The 15,093-nt window shown below is 53.7% G+C and overlaps 1 protein-coding gene and 1 long non-coding RNA gene across 5 annotated transcripts in view; one reads left to right on the forward strand and one right to left on the reverse strand.

Moving 5' to 3' along the window:
* Positions 1–15,093, reverse strand: part of ACOX2 (acyl-CoA oxidase 2) — a 33,830-nt gene extending 18,737 nt beyond the window's left edge. The window contains exons 1-12 of one of the 4 annotated variants that reach the window (XM_059161322.1): positions 14,898–15,093; positions 12,764–12,998; positions 12,182–12,344; positions 11,946–12,097; positions 11,435–11,542; positions 9,160–9,279; positions 8,715–8,830; positions 7,885–8,057; positions 5,416–5,578; positions 4,072–4,262; positions 2,529–2,705; positions 437–542 (exon numbers count right to left, since the gene is read on the reverse strand). In XM_059161322.1, the coding sequence (XP_059017305.1) occupies positions 437–542; positions 2,529–2,705; positions 4,072–4,262; positions 5,416–5,578; positions 7,885–8,057; positions 8,715–8,830; positions 9,160–9,279; positions 11,435–11,542; positions 11,946–12,097; positions 12,182–12,344; positions 12,764–12,923 (1,629 nt within the window). In that variant the 5' untranslated portion in view covers positions 12,924–12,998; positions 14,898–15,093. The remainder of the gene's footprint in view (positions 1–436; positions 543–2,528; positions 2,706–4,071; positions 4,263–5,415; positions 5,579–7,884; positions 8,058–8,714; positions 8,831–9,159; positions 9,280–11,434; positions 11,543–11,945; positions 12,098–12,181; positions 12,345–12,763; positions 12,999–14,897) is intronic. The other 3 variants (XM_059161321.1, XM_059161320.1, XM_059161323.1) reach the window with 3 other exon arrangements.
* LOC131824075 (uncharacterized) lies at positions 4,157–8,022 on the forward strand. Its single transcript, XR_009350740.1, has 3 exons — positions 4,157–4,283; positions 6,665–6,865; positions 7,889–8,022. It is a non-coding gene; the product is annotated as an uncharacterized LOC131824075 (long non-coding RNA).

Below are 15,093 nucleotides of genomic sequence, written 5' to 3' on the forward strand. Positions count from 1 at the left end.
GTAAGGGCACCACGGTGGCCCCAGCCCCCAACCCATGCCTGGTGTTGAGCGGGTGCTCAAATATTTGCTGACTGAATGTGAATTATGCACAAACACAAAACATAGTAGAAATTGAATCAGACATCTAAGGCTTGCCTGTGGGGCTAAAGGGAGACTTGACCTGCTTTTCTATCTGGGAGGAAATATTTGAACAACCTGAAGCAAATCCAATAACACTGCCTCATTACATTTTTCCCTAAGAGCTGTCAGCAAGACTGCTTTGGAGTTAAGTCCTTTAATTAAAATACCCTGGACGAAAGCCTTGGAAGTGAAACGAGGGCAGCCACGGAGCCGGGCTGGGGAATAATGGCAGAGCTCAGATTTGCTCAGCGTGACGGTCTGCTCGGGAATCAAACAGGTCCCTTTCAGCTGGCGCTTCAGCTGAGGGGCAGCTCACCTTAGCCGTCTGGAGGTGTATGACCGTGGTCTGGTTCCATGCCTCAGCCCAGTCAGCCCCAGATCGTATCAGAGTCTCTAGGTGATGCGCTGAGTCCTTTATGAGCCTGAAGGCCAGAGGAAAAAAAAAAAAGGTTCCATTTCCTGACTCAGTGGGAAGGACACTGGTGGAGTCTGGTCTCAGGCTACCTGGGAATCCCTCAGAAGTAGAAATGCAGTCATTCCCATTGATTGACTATTGGTTTGTGTTGCAAAGCTAAATGGTGACTATACATTCTCTCTCTAACCCTTGTAAGGCTAGGCATTCTCAATTTACAACGGGGAAAGCTGAGTCCCAGACTGGCTCACTTCACCGGTCTGGGGTCACACAGTAAAGGGTAGAGCTGTCCTGACCTTGGAGCTGGAAAGCCTCAGGGCTCCGGGGGCGGGCACTGACCCTCCTTTCTAATGCAGACGCCACCTTATGTCAGTGTTTCCACACCATCCCTTGACTGCCTTCTGTGGCTGAGCAAGGACAATGGTTTTCCTGTAAAGGCTACTGATACCTGTCAGTCACCTGGTCTGTTCCAGGTTCTACCTAAGGGACCTTAAAAGGCTAGAAAAGAAAAGAAAACTAAACAAACTCTTGTCCCCCAAACCACTAAGTCGGTCATTTGCCACGTACATAACCTTTATTCTTTTATTTTCTATTCCCTGCCCATCCACTCATGACCCTTGGAATTTCTACGCAAAACACACTGTTTATTAAGCAATATTTATCTTTTCTTACTTGTCAGGGAGTAGATAAACAGATGTCACATCGAATTCCAAGCAAAATTCAATATAATGGCATTTTAACTACCCCGAAAAGCTTTACTGGGCACTCACCACCTCCCCCAACTAAAACATTAGTTCTGTAAGGCCTGGGCTTTTTGCGACTGGTTTCCTGATAAATCCAAAATGCCTGGAATAGTGCCTGGTGCCCTGTAGGCACTTAGTATTTGTGGAATAAATAAATGAATGTCCAAAGTTGCTTGTGATCTTGAAATAATTATTAGCCATTCTTTCGACCACAGGTAAGGGTATAAGACCTCTTTTCATATGCTGATAATATTTCTTCCAGCTTGTTTTGGTGTTTTATTTTTAAATTTCTATTTTTTTTAAAGATTTTATTTATTTATTTGACAGAGACAGAGATCACAAGTAGGCAGAGAGGCAGGCAGTGGTGGCATTGGGGGACGGAGCAGGCTCCCACCAAGCAGAGAGCCCAACTCGGGGCTCCATCCCAGGACCCTGAGACATGACCTGAGCCGAAGGCAGAGGCTTTAACCCACTGAGCCACCCAGGTGCCCCAGTTTGTGGGATATTTTAAATACAGTATTGGTATTTATTATTTATCATTATTTACATACTGATACATTTGTGGTATTTACAAATGGGCACATTCATTGCACTGCAAATCACAGTAAGAGCCTAAAGATAGAAAAAGTTCAGGGCGCCTGGGTGGCTCAGTTGGTTGAGCTGCTGACTTCAGCTCAGGTCATGGTCTCAGGAACACGCCACTGCTCACTGGGGAGTTGGCTTCTCTCTCTGCCCCTGCCCTGCTCATGCTCTTGCTCTCTCACTCTTACATAAATAAAATCTTTTTTTTTTGAAAGATTTTATTTATTTATTTGAGAGAGAGAGAGACAGTGAGAGAGAGCATGAGAGGCGAGGTCAGAGGGAGAAGCAGACTCCCCATGGAGCTGGGAGCCTGATGTGGGACTCGATCCTGGGACTCCGGGACCGTGACCTGAGCTGAAGGCAGTCGCTCAACCAACTGAGCCACACAGGCGCTCCCCCCAAAAAAATTCTTAAAAAAAAAAAAAGAATTTCCTTGCACTAGCCAGAGGGGTGATGTCCTTCTACCAGCTCGGCCAGGATGGGGAAGTGATGGTGGCTCATGGATGTGGCTTCCCCTTCTCTGCCCATGGTGGCAGGAACCGAGAGGACCGAGGTTGGCGAGGGGGGTTCTTCTCAGAGGAGTATCCACGAATGCTCACCCAGCCCTGCTCCAAAGGCCCTAGTGTGGGAAGGAGCCTGCCCGCAGGTCGAATGGCCAATTTCTTACTCACCTGGCTGCCACGTGTGCCCAGGCGGTGGTGTAGAGTTTTGGGTGGAGGAAGTCAGCTGCTTTCTGGGCTGGGCACCTGGCCAGGTAGGGTGCAGTCAGGTATGCAACAGACGGAGGGAGAGACTTCTGTGTGGAGCCTGGGATCGCCTGAGTTTGCAGGTAGTTTTTCACTAGAAACCTGGGGGTGGGGGCGGGGGAAACAGGTAAGCAGTGGGGAAAACACGCAGTCTTATACTCCCTACGGGAGAACTGGGGCCATGCAGGCTCCTGCCCCTCCCATGGTCATGCTCACTCCAGAGCCCCCTGAGCCCACCTGCTGTGAGGCCCTCAGAAAAAAGCACCCTGAGGCTGTAGTCTCTTCCCTAGGGAAAGGAGGCTGGAACTGCAGAGCTGCGCAGACACTCAGATCCAGAATGTAAACCCTTTTGGTATCTGAGCAAACAGAATCCTTTCTCCTGGTTAGGATCTTGGGATTTGGGGATTTGTGCTCAACTGTACAGTGACGGCAGAAATCAAATTTTCTTGCTTGAGAAAGAACAGGGGTTAAGAATGCTAACATGAGTGGAGAGTTACAGGTGACTCTCGGCTTCTTTCCTCTGACGACCCAGTGGTTAAAGGCTCTGGGCTCAGCCAACCCTGGATTTCCAGGGCAGCTCTACAGATACCTCTGGCTGGTCCAAGTTACCTCATCTCCCTTGGCCTCAGTTTCTCCATCTCTAGATGGGGATAATAACAGTCACTTGACAGAAGGTTTGTGAAAACTGGAAATATTTGTAATGCTCCTATAATGATGGGGCACTGCATGTCTAATACAGGATATTGTAGCCCCCTTATCATTTGAGAAAACCTCCCATAATACTCTAGGGACGGGAAAGGCCTTGTCAGTCCGAGCCCCCCCAACCCCCAACCCCCAGAAGAGAATGAACAGAATCCTCCACTTTGCGCGGAGGCAAATGCTGCCTCCCTTCCTGCCTCTCACGTGGGAGGCTCTGCGGGCAAGCCCGGTGCTAAACCCGGGGACCCGCGGTGAGCAAGCCCCTCAAAACTCGGGCTCACAGAGAACAGCCCATCGCTCAGTGCAGGCCTGGCGTGTTCAGTCGGGGCGGGCAGCTAAGCCGGGACCCGAGGGCTGAGAGGAGCGGTGGGGTCCAGCAGGCTGGGGTAGAGCTCTCGGGGGAGGGAAGCTCCGGGAGCCTGTGATGGGAAACAGGAACCGGGTCCAGCTGGGGAAGGGAGAGCACGAGGGGAAGCGGGAGCACGTGGGGCAAGGGGAGCACGAGGGGGAGGAAGAGCACGTGGGAAGGGAGGCGGGGTCAGGGGCGGGGCAGGCCGCAGGGAGCAGGTGCAGCCTGGCGTTTCCCCGTGAGCTGTGGGGAGCCCCTGAAGGCTGTGAAACAAGGGAAAGCCGTGCTCCTGTCCCGCCTACCGAAAGCTCGGGGTGGACTGGAGACTGTGCGCGGTCGGCCTCTGCTCGCTCGGCGCCGCCCGGTGCCCGCCCCCGCCGGCGGCCTCAGGTGCTGCTTCAGCCCACGCAGGGGCCTTACCTGGCCATCTGCAGGTAGAGTACAGTGTTGTCACCCTCGTAGGTGCAGGAGGCTGTCACTCTGGTGACCAGAGAGGGCAGGCCGCTCAGCTTTGAGTAGCCGTGGCCGCCGCAGGCTCGGCGGCACAGCTCGGAACCCTGGAAGCACAAGTCTGACGTCATGGCCTTGATGCCTGCGCTCAGGGCGTGAAGCTGCAAGAACAGGGGATCGCGGTGAGTCAGGGGGCCCTCCAGGAACAACCATGCCTCCCACTCACTGAGCACCTGCTGTATGCCCATGACAACCCTGTGAAGTAAGAAAGATTTCCCTCGAAACTTCACGGAGGAGGCTGAGGCTCAGAGATGTTATGTGACTTGCCCAAGGTCCTACGATGAGGCAGTGTAGCTGTAGGCGCAGTAAAAACAAAGGGAACCTGTCCTCGCCAGCGTCTCCAGGATCTCGGGAAGACGGGCCTTCCTGGAGTGGGCTCTCCATCATCTAGGAGTTATGGATTTTGCTGGCAAGTGGAATTTTTGGAGAGCAGGCCTGGGACCGTGGAGGTCCACCATCAACCCCAGTGGTCTGGGTTGTAGGAGGGGCAGCCGCGCAGCAGACCTGTTTGAGCTTTGGGTTCTTGAAAGCCCTTACCCATCTTTCAGGCTTCTAAGTCCTTGGGAGGAAGGTCATAACCCGTAATCTCTCTGTGCTTTACTTTCCCAATCTGTAAAATGGAACTACAAATGGGGCCAGTGGCACAACTGGAAGGATTAATGAACCAATGCTTATGAAGCCCATGGTCTGGTGGACAGAACCTCAGTGTATATCTAAGTCCATAATCCTTCATTCGAGACCTTTTGGGGCCAGATGGGTTTTGGAATTGGTATTTTTTGGATTTTAGAAAGCTAAGGCAGAGCACACTGAAGGCAGATCATATATAATACCCGGCAAAGTCTGGGGCAGGCTTAGTGATCATACTCATTAGTATTTTGGCTGCAAAAGGTATACATATCCAGTGAGATATATCAGATCAATTCAGGTCATACCATGCCACCAAATATGTTCTCAACGATGGTAATTTTTCAGAGCTTTTTAGGTTTCAAATTCACACCAGGGATTGTGTTCCTGGGTTCTATGTTTTATGTGTGATTATTCCCTCTAGCATTTCTGGAGCTTTCTGGAGGCCATATGTAGGTAGATTTATATGTTGGGGTACAGTTTGCCCTGGGTGCCCTGGGATATTGGGAGGCTGGGGGAAGGAGTAAAAGGAGTTATGGGAACAAGAGTGGGGCTGCTTCCCAGTGGGAGGAACAATTTCAGCCATCTTACCAGCTCCTACCCCCCCCCCCCCCAGCAGAGAGCAGGTACCTCTGGCAGGTTGCTGAAGTCTTTGTTCCGAATGGCATCGTAGGAGCTGTGCAAGAATTTCAAGAGGTTGCTCGCCAGGAAATGGAATGCATAGGCTGTGGCCAGCTGAGGGAGGAGTTTCTGCTGCTGCGTCTGGTAGTCCAGGATTTTTGCCTCTGGGTCGCTGAGGAGAGGAAAAACAGAAGGTTTAGAAGATCACTACAGCTCCCTCAACTTCCTATATCCCCAGAGCCATAAGAGGTGTAAAAACTGATAGTTTTTTATAACTCACTGCAAAACTTGACCTGAACTGACATGAGGTTAATAATAATCTTAAAATGTCATCTAACATGAGTATCCACACATTTCTCTGTAGAAATATTGACAGGTTTGATTATGGGTTCTGCCCCTTATGGGGGACGTGTACAGAATTATAGCATATGCACCATATTATCTTGCCGAAATCTGGAAAGTTCTGAATTCCAATGCATTTGGTCCCAAGGACTTCAAGTGAGGGCTTGCAGTCTTGTACACATCAAGTTTCATGATGTGAAACTTGACCTTTCACTGTCCAGGTGCAAGTATAGTATGTGCTGAGGGGTAGATCAAGTCTAATCAGTAACTCTGAGGATGGGAACTTGGGCCTGATGGAATCCCAAGGCAGGGACTACATCTGCCGTGCCTGAGACAGTGTCCAGCATGAAGGGGACCGATAACTCTTTGTGGATTAAAAGAAAGTGTGAATGTAAGAAGCCTCCCATGACTGTTGGGGAGAATCTTAGGTTAGCAGCTCCTCATTTGGACACTTAAAAAAAAAAAAAAAAGATTTTATTTATGTATCATGGGGGGGAGGGGCAGAGGGAGAGAAAGAGAATCTCAAACAGACTCCCCACTGAGCACAGGGCCCAACTTGGGGCTCAACCCTACAATCCTGAAATCATGACCTGAGTTGTGACCAAGGTTCAGTTGTTTAACCGACTGAGCCACCCAGGTTCCTCAGACACATACTTTGATAACCATCCTTGGGACACTTGTGGAACCCAGAAAACTGGGCTCTGGACAGGACTTCAGCAGCAGCACCTTTTCCCCCAGCACCCCTGTCCTCCAGAGAAGACTCTCTCAGCAAGGGGGAGTTCGATACCCAGGCCAGTCCCAGTACCTGGGTTTGCCAGAGGAAAAGGACCCTGGGCTATGGGCTCTGGCTTTTTTTTTTGCATTTCACTCTCCACAGTGCCCTAAAGGATTGCTCCTGTCATGCCCTGTGTTGTAGGTGAGGACACTGAGAGACAAAGAAGTGGTGCGCCTTGCCCCAGCTCCCACAACTGGCAAGCAGCCCAGCTGTGTGTCCCCCAGGTCTGTCTGGCCTCTGACCCTCAGTCCATTTTGCTTTAGTCTTCTGGATCCTCGAGCCCATGGCATGAAACAATACTGGGTCCTTAGATTGGAGGGTCTCCCACTCTTCATATTCCAGGTAAGAAAATCGAGGCCCAGAGTGGGCAAAGGACACGCCCAGGGTCACTTAGCTGAGTTGGGACAAGAAACTGCCAGGCTGAAGTCCATCCCTCAGCACCACGAGTTTAGTCAGCTGGACTGTGCCTGTCTTCCCACTCTGGTACCATATGCTCAGCTCCTCGCTGCCACATCTTGGCTGCATGTCCCCATTGGGGGTATATTTACTCTAAAAAATTATTTACTGTTTACCTAAAATTCAAATTTAACGGGCAGTCCTGTGTTTTCATTTGCTGGCAACCGCGTATGTTTACACAGGCCTGCATGAGCGCGGGGGAACATAACACACGGTGAAAAAGAGAGAGTCCTGGCGTGCCTGGAGGGCTCAGTGGGTAGAGCCTGTGGAACTTGATCTCAGGGTTGTGAGTTCAAGCCCCATGTTGGGTTGAAGATTGCTGAAATAAATATTCAAATAACGACAGAGAGTACAGTCCGCTATTCAGTCCCATGGGGCAGAGGGGGTACCCACTGGACACAGCCACAGGCAACAGAATGGGTCCAGATTTGGATGTGCCACACGTGGGTGCGGACAGCCACAGCTGGACAGAACCCACTTCAAGCCACACACCGCCCGACGTGACAGCCAGCCTTTCCCAGACACACTCACTCCCACCCCGACAGAACTCAGGAGCCACAGTCCCCCGCCTTCTGGCAAGCAGCTGACAACGCAGACACAGTCAGCCAGTCATAGCTGCGCTGAACCCGGACAGACAGATCTGAGTCAGATCTGACAGTACAGGATTACACGGAAACCCAGACCACGATCTCTGGCGGTAGATCAGCCAGGGACAGAGAGAACCCGATGAAGACCCCGCAGGCAGGGCCAGACGGGCCAGGTCTGGCCAGAGGTTGTGCATGTGTTGTGGGGGGTCACATGTATTCCCAGCACCCCACTCGGGCAGGGGGTGGCATCAGGGGGCAGGCGCTGTGGGATGGAGAGCTAGCCCTGTCTGTCATGGTCAGCATGTGGGTGCTCCTTGCCTAGGCCGGATGCTGGATTGGCGGCGGATGACCGAGTAGCGGATGGCGATGACACAGGCCTTCTGCAGCAGAGGGATGATCTCTCCCAGGAGCAGCTCCACCCGCACCACCACCATGGAAAAGTAGTTGGTCTGCTGTGTTCCCAGCTTGACGTAGGTGCCGTCTGGCAAGACCTGGGGGACCAGAGACAGGTGCTGGGTCTGAGCCAAAGCCCCCGAATCTGTCCTACACCCATGACCATGGGGCTTCCGTCCCCTCCAGGCACACCGTCCTCAGACTGCTCGCTGGGAGCAGGTGGCTGACCGCCAGCCAGGTGCACTGGTTGTGAAACACACCTGTGCTTTCTGCTGATCTGTCCCTGCCTCCAGTGCCTGGCTCCTCTCCTGGGACACCCAGGACCTTCCCCAAATCCACAGCTAAAGGGAATGCCTGGCAACATGGGGACCTCCAGAACTTCCTCCAGCACTTGGCTCTTGTCTGGTCAGTGACTGGTTGTCCAGGCCTTACGGTAGGTACATAAGCTGGTCACCCTCAGCCCTTCCCTCGTCTCCCATCGCTTTGCCACCCTGCCCTATGACTGCTCTACCACCACATGGATCTCTGAGCATTGATCCATGAGAACTCTGAGGCTCAGAGAGGTCAAGCAACTTGCCCAAGGTCACACAGCTCCTAAACTGGGGCTTTACCCAGATCTGTGGGATGCCAGAGTCCCTCTAGAGTGGGGTGGGGTGCCCCAAACTCTGCTCTTTGGAGGAAGACCCAAAGCCAGCAGCATTCCACAGGGGGCCACTGTCCCTTCTTTAGGCAGTGTAGGCATGCGAGACTCCCACCTGTGCAAAGCGACTCAGCATGTTCTCTCTAGGGATCCGCACGTGGTCCAGTCGCAGGAAGCCATGGTCTATGTTGTCAAAGTCCATCTTGGGCCCGATGTCTCCAACAGTGACTCCTAGAAGGAGATGGAGATGGGAATGTCTGTGAGCCAAGTGCTTTCTGTGTGCCGGGTACCCCCCTCCCATTCCTTCCACCTCCCCTGAGCCTCACAGCAGCCTGTCACATGGGGTTATTACTCTGTTTTGCAGGTGACCAAGCTGAGGTCAGACAGGTCCTGAATGTTGCTCAAGTTCACCCAGCTGGTTAGCACCAGGTCTTTCCAGGGACCCATACCTGCCCAAGGGGGCCATGCCCCAGCTTCTCCCATGAGCTCTGGGGCCTTGGGATAGGGAGACCTGGTGGGGTCTCTCCATGGCAGTGGTCCTGGGAGCCATATGGGCTTACCTGGCAGTGGGGTGTGGTCCTGGAGGCTTCGGATGGGCACAATGAAGGCGTGCATGCCCTGCCGGGCTCCTGAGCAGATCAGCTGGGCCTGGACCAAAGTGTGGGTGGCTGACCGTCCCACTGAAGGCAGAGGCAGGAGAGGCCCAGCATGACCTCTGGTGTAGGAGGCTAACTCTCCCTATCAGGAGCCTGGGTGTGGGCCCTGTCTGTAATGGGCAGGAGGACCAACGTGGTGGCCTGGGGAAGGGCAGGGCACCATGGGAAGCCGGGATGGGCTTTGTTTGATCAGCCTCAAATGTTGAGGTCAGGGGAGAGTGTGCGAGGAGCCTGAAGGGTACAGGGCCTTCCCAGGGGGGTGTCACACAGGGCAGGGCGGGCCAGGCAGAGGATGAGGTAGCATATGGGGCAACAAAATGATGCTTTTTCAGGATACCCCTTGACTCACATGGCCTTGACTCATCCTTGGAAATGGCAGGAACGGTCTTGAGAGCTTTAATTCGAGCATCCTGCTCTAGAACGCACTGGCTTGGTGGACTTTATGGATATTCATTTGGTGGCTGGAGGTGCAAGGGGTCCTGTCTAAATGTCACTTGTGTGGAGCAACCTCCCTACAATAAACAGGCACGGGGCGAGGGGGCTGCAGGAGGCTGCTGGAGATCCTGAGGGGTGTGGGGCCCTCCATACCCTCCAGATGCTCCCTACTTCCAAAGCCAAAGTACACAAAGGTTATGGATTTTAATGCAAATAGCCTAAATGAAATGATCTGGGGAATCTTGGCTTCTTTAAAAATTTGGTTCTTCTGCAGTCTTCTGGCTGAAGTGTGTGCCCTTGAGTCATTTTCTTTGGAATCAGGGAGATAGGATCTTTATGCCACAGCTGCTGGGGTATGTCTGTTAGGATCCATGGTGAGAAAACCAGTCCTGGGTCACAGGGAAAGGTGTGTATTGCTACCCCCACCCCCCATCCCAGGGGCCTCAAAGAGTCATTGATCCCAGAGAGGGAGACCTGCTGCCAAAGAACCAAACAAATCTAGCAGTGTTTTGCAAAAGGCACTGCGAGATGAGCAAGACTTTTGTTTTTTCGGTCCTCAAAAACCTATAAATGAATCACTGTATCCTCCCCCTAGTAATAATGAATATAGATAATTACCATTTATCTAAATCCAGGTGGTGCTGGCCCCTGTGCTGGTGCTTTCCAGTTCTCTCAGGGCGGGGATGATGAATCCCATTTCCCAGATAAGGAAACTGAGGCTCAGAGAAGCGAGGGAGGCCCCTCAAGGTCACTGGCCTGGACTCTCAAGGTCACTGGCCTGGACCAGGGTGGCACTGGGATTTCAAGCCTGTCTATTGCCAAAGTTGGTTTCTTTTTCTTTCCTCCCCGCCAAGCAGAGAGCCCGACATAGGGTTTGATCCCAGGCCCCTGAGATCATGACCTGATCCGAAGGCAGAGGCTTAACCCACTGAGCCACCCAGGCGCCCCTTTTTTCTGCAGTTCTGACGGTGGTCATCTATTCCCTCACTCTCCTCTCTCTTTGCTCTCTCCTGTCTGTCCCTATTTCTTTGACCTCTCTCAAGCTTTCTCCCTCTCTGCTTATCTCTGGCCTGTTTCTTTCTGCTTAGGCGTACTCTTGGGATTCCTTTTTTTTTCTCCCCCATGGAAGCATTCACCAAATTGGTTCTGAAGTGCCACAGACGGGCCCTCACAGGTGTGTGTCACATCCAGGGGAGAGGGCCTTGTTGGGATCTCCTCTAGGACAATGACAGAGCCTGGGGGAATCATGGTGCGGTCGCCACCTGGTGGCCACAGGGGGCAGTGAGGTGCCGGCAGCCAGACCGTGGCTGAGCCTTTCTGGAGCAGGGGCGATCTGTGAACTAACTGGGTGATGGCTTGGCAAGCTTAATCACTAACTTGGGAGGTGAGAGTGCCTGGGACTGGGCCGTGTGTATGTGATGTGTGCGTGCACGCGTGTGTCTGTGTGGGGGCAGGGTGCCTGTGGGAGAGGCCCTGGCCCTCATCCCCAACAGGTCGGGTGGGTTTCCTCAGCTACTTCAAAGCTGGGGTCTCTCAGCCACTCATGGATGAAATTCTTCCCATCCCCCCTGTTGACAGGGTGAGACCCTGAAGTTCAAGTACATGAATTGATTCATTCAAGTTCACCAGCCTGGAATAGGGAATCTGTCTGCGGTCTGGTGGACCTCAGAGCCGTGCTACTCTGCTGTCCAACTTTGTTCTCCTTGGGGACAGATAGGGCTGGGGGTAACGGATGGATACTCACTGTCCCCAGGCCACCATTTGGTGGCTGTCAACGTGGGGCTGTGCACCACAAACTCCTGGGTGGCTGCATCATAGGTGGCTTCAGTCTCCAGGCCCCGAAGATTCGTCCCTGGGAATCAAGGAGGGGAGTCTGTGAGTCAGGGTTCAGGATAGTATTCCCACCTGGGGGGCAGCGTCCTGGTGGGCCCAGAACTGCCAGGCACCAGCCTCATCTGGAGTCGGGGAGCTCCCGGCTGTACTCACAGGCATTTCTTGTCTTTCACCCGTGGGCTGAGTGGGGGAGTCGTGTCCAGCCCGTGACAAGGGACGCCTGCTGACATTTCTAGAAGGAATGACTTGTGCCACACACGCTAGCTCATGTGGTGTGTTTCTTTAAACTAGGAAAGGGAACCCCCTCCTTCCAGACCCTTGACTGCCACCTGCTGGAATGTTTCCATAGGAAATACACAATCTCTGAATACTCAGCTGTGAGTGGGCTTTCTGGAACTGCGCATGCAGAAACGCAGGCTCACCGTGTCCCAGTTCTGTCTGGGCATATGATGCAATGATCCGGAACTCATTGCAGAGCGGGGTCCATTTGGCAATCTGCTCCTCAGAGCCCAGGCTCTGGAGGGATTTCAGGAACACGGTGTGTAGGCCTAATGCCAGTTCTCCAGAAAGGGCTCTGTGAGGGAAAGGACACGGTGCTGGAGTAGCCCACCAGAGACAGGGACCCTGGTACCGTTGGGGCTGCCCTGGGAGTGAGTACCTGTAAGCATAATAGAATTCAGGACTGTTTTCCAACCAGCCGAGGCGCTTTGCTATTATCTGGAAGTGAAATCTCTTCTGGATGGCGGCCACATAACGTTCATTCTGGGTCATGAAATAATTATCCTTCACGCTAAACTCTGGGTCACTGTGGATGATGCTCTCTTCCAGAGACAGAGAACAGAGGGCTTATAGACTAGGGTGAGGTTCCTGGCACCTTTAGATCTTTCCACCCTCTTGCCTTGTGGACATGGAAAGGAAGTCAGACATTGTCATTTTACTGATGTAATGATTGAGCACCAGAGGTGGGAAGGTGACTTGCTTGAGGTTACAAAGCTAGGCAGTGGCAGATTAAGGACCAGCATCCCGGTCTTCTGCTGCCTAAGACTCTTCTATCCTTCAGTTGGGCTCAGGGAATATGGACTTGTTAGAGAGGTCCTTCCAGGCCAAAGGAATGAATCTCTAACAGTGGAATTTTGAGAGCAATTTGTCATTTGAAGGTGGGACTGCTAGTGGAGGACTCTTCTTCCAAGAAAGGCATATGGGCACAAACCAGGGGCTCCACTCCCCAGCTCCCTCTTACCAACTTTCCTCCGGAGTGCAGTGTTCTGGGCACCTCCATCCAGGATGTTGGTGAGTTGTTCCACGCTGAAGGACTGTATGAACCTCTCACTCGCCATGTCAGGGTGCACTCGCCTGCTCCAGGTATCCCCCAGGGACACTCGGTGCACTGGGCTGTCCATCCTAGCCTGGAGCTGCCTGGTGCCTCAGGAGAGATACTTCTGGCCTAGTGCTCTGTCCGGGGGTACTAAGGACCTCTGTGTAGGAGGAGGAAGTGCCCAGAGCTGAACATCAGCTAGGGACCCCTCCGGGTAGGAAAGCAACTGCCCTGAAATATGCGAGTGCCCCACACCCCCACCCCCTTTCCCAGGGTGCCCTCGGCTGGCCAGGGATGCAGTAATTGCTCTGTAAATGGTAGAGCAGGACCGTTTGTCGATATCTGGATGGGATCCAGTCACAGGGCCCGAGCTCCATCCACTGCAACCTGTACTGCATGGGTTACCTGGGGGAATTCTCGCACAGTAGTTCAAGTCACTCATGCACAAATATTTGGTGACACTGAGCATCTGTGTGGCCTCTAGCTGCACAGCTTGAGGCAGCCAGGAGTTGGATAGGGTCTGACCACAGAGCCAGGGGGCCTCGATCGAGGGACTTGCGGTCCCATTCACCTGGTCCCCTGAGTCCTGGGCTCCCTCAGTCCATTTCTGTGAGCTGTACCGTAGAGCTGGGGGGAGGAAGCTTGCTTTGGGCCTGGGCAGTGTTCCCCCCCGGGATCCCTGTGCGTCCCCCTGCGGGGGACTCAGGATGGACCTGAGTCCTTCGGCAAACCCCCTGACACTCAGAAGCCCCTGTTCCCCCACAGCAAGGCAACCGTCAGGTAGGCTCCAGTCTGCTTCTTGAGTATCTCAAATCCATTTATTCCATCCCCATGTCTGTCCCCACCCCGCCCCCACCATCTCTCACCTAACCTGGGCCTCTCCCTTGTCAGGCTGCCAGGTGGAGCTCTTCAGCTGCAGTCACATTGTGTCTCCCCGCCAACCTCCACTTGGAATTTGCCCCTTGGTGCGCACTGTTTTGCAGGAGAGAGTCTATGCTCCCAGGCTTCCAGCACCTTCCCCCAACCTGCCCCTAGCCCTGAATCAGCTACTCCAGCACCCAGGGAGCTCCCCTCCTGCTCCTGCTCCCTTTTGCCTCTGGCGCTTTCCCCCATTGTTCCTAGTCAGACCCAACCTCCAGGTACCTCTCCTCCAAGGAGCCTTCCTGACTGTAGCACCCTGCCCTGCCGCCCCCGCCCCCCTCAGAAACTGAGTGCCCCTTTGCTGCCCCGCTGGGTGCTGTTAGAGTAGGCAATAGGAACAATGCCTTTTTTGCCCGAATGTTCCCCTCCCAAGTGCCTGGGTGGTCGGCACTTCCTTGGATCCCACGCCTAGCTGTCCAGAGGCATGTGGTCCGTGTTTCCCGCAGGCAGCCAACGCAGCCCTATAGATACGCTACTGTTACTAGCCTGTTTTACAGGGAGGTCAGGATGGGAAGGAAGAGCACTCTGTGAGGTCATGTAGCCACAAGCGGCAAGTCGGGTTTGTATGCGGGCTTCCAAACCCACACCCCCGAGGGGGTGACAGGGCCATGGGGGTGCTGACAAGGGGCCTGGCTCGGTCAAGGAGCCCCTCTCATCTGCCCCCTGGATCCCTGCAAGGCCGCTGAGCTGGACTCCTGTCTTCCTGCTCCACTCCCTTACTGTTGCTGCCACCTTGTCGTGCCTGGACACCGCAGGCCTCCCCTGCACCCCACCTCTGCCAGGTTGCATCCTCTGCCTCGAACTCTTCTTCTGGAACACTCTTCCCCCGGGTGTCCTCTTGGCTCCCTCATTACCTCCTTCAAGTCTTTGCTCAACGTCACCTCCTCAGTGAGGCCCACCTGACTGCTCTCTTTAAAATCCCAAGCCCTCCTCCCCTGGAGTTCCCCTGGCGGGGTCCTTTGTCAAGTTAAAGTAACACTTAGCCAGGGCCTGGCCTAAGGGCAGGGTCTCCAAATAGGGGCTGAAATGAAATCAAAGAAAGCCAAGCTCAGAGTCATTAGGAGAGCAGGGAGGGTCCTGACTGAGGTGGTCCAGCCCTCAGGGGCCTCCCACTCCCCCGCCCCCCGACCCAGCTTACCTGTCTCACCTGTGTCTGCCTGTAGGCCTCTCTGGAGCTGCACGCCTAGGTTTCTAGTGGGTGGCCCAGCCCCTTTCTCCTCCTCTGGAATGGGCTGGAACATGGAAAACCGGAAGGCAGAGCCCAGGCGGGCTCTCAGCTCTCAGGGTCCCCAGGCTGAGCTCCCTGCTTTTCTCTCCTGCACTGGCTCCCTCAG

Source organism: Mustela lutreola, chromosome 2 (assembly GCF_030435805.1).
Source record: "Mustela lutreola isolate mMusLut2 chromosome 2, mMusLut2.pri, whole genome shotgun sequence".
NCBI lineage: Eukaryota > Metazoa > Chordata > Mammalia > Carnivora > Mustelidae > Mustela > Mustela lutreola.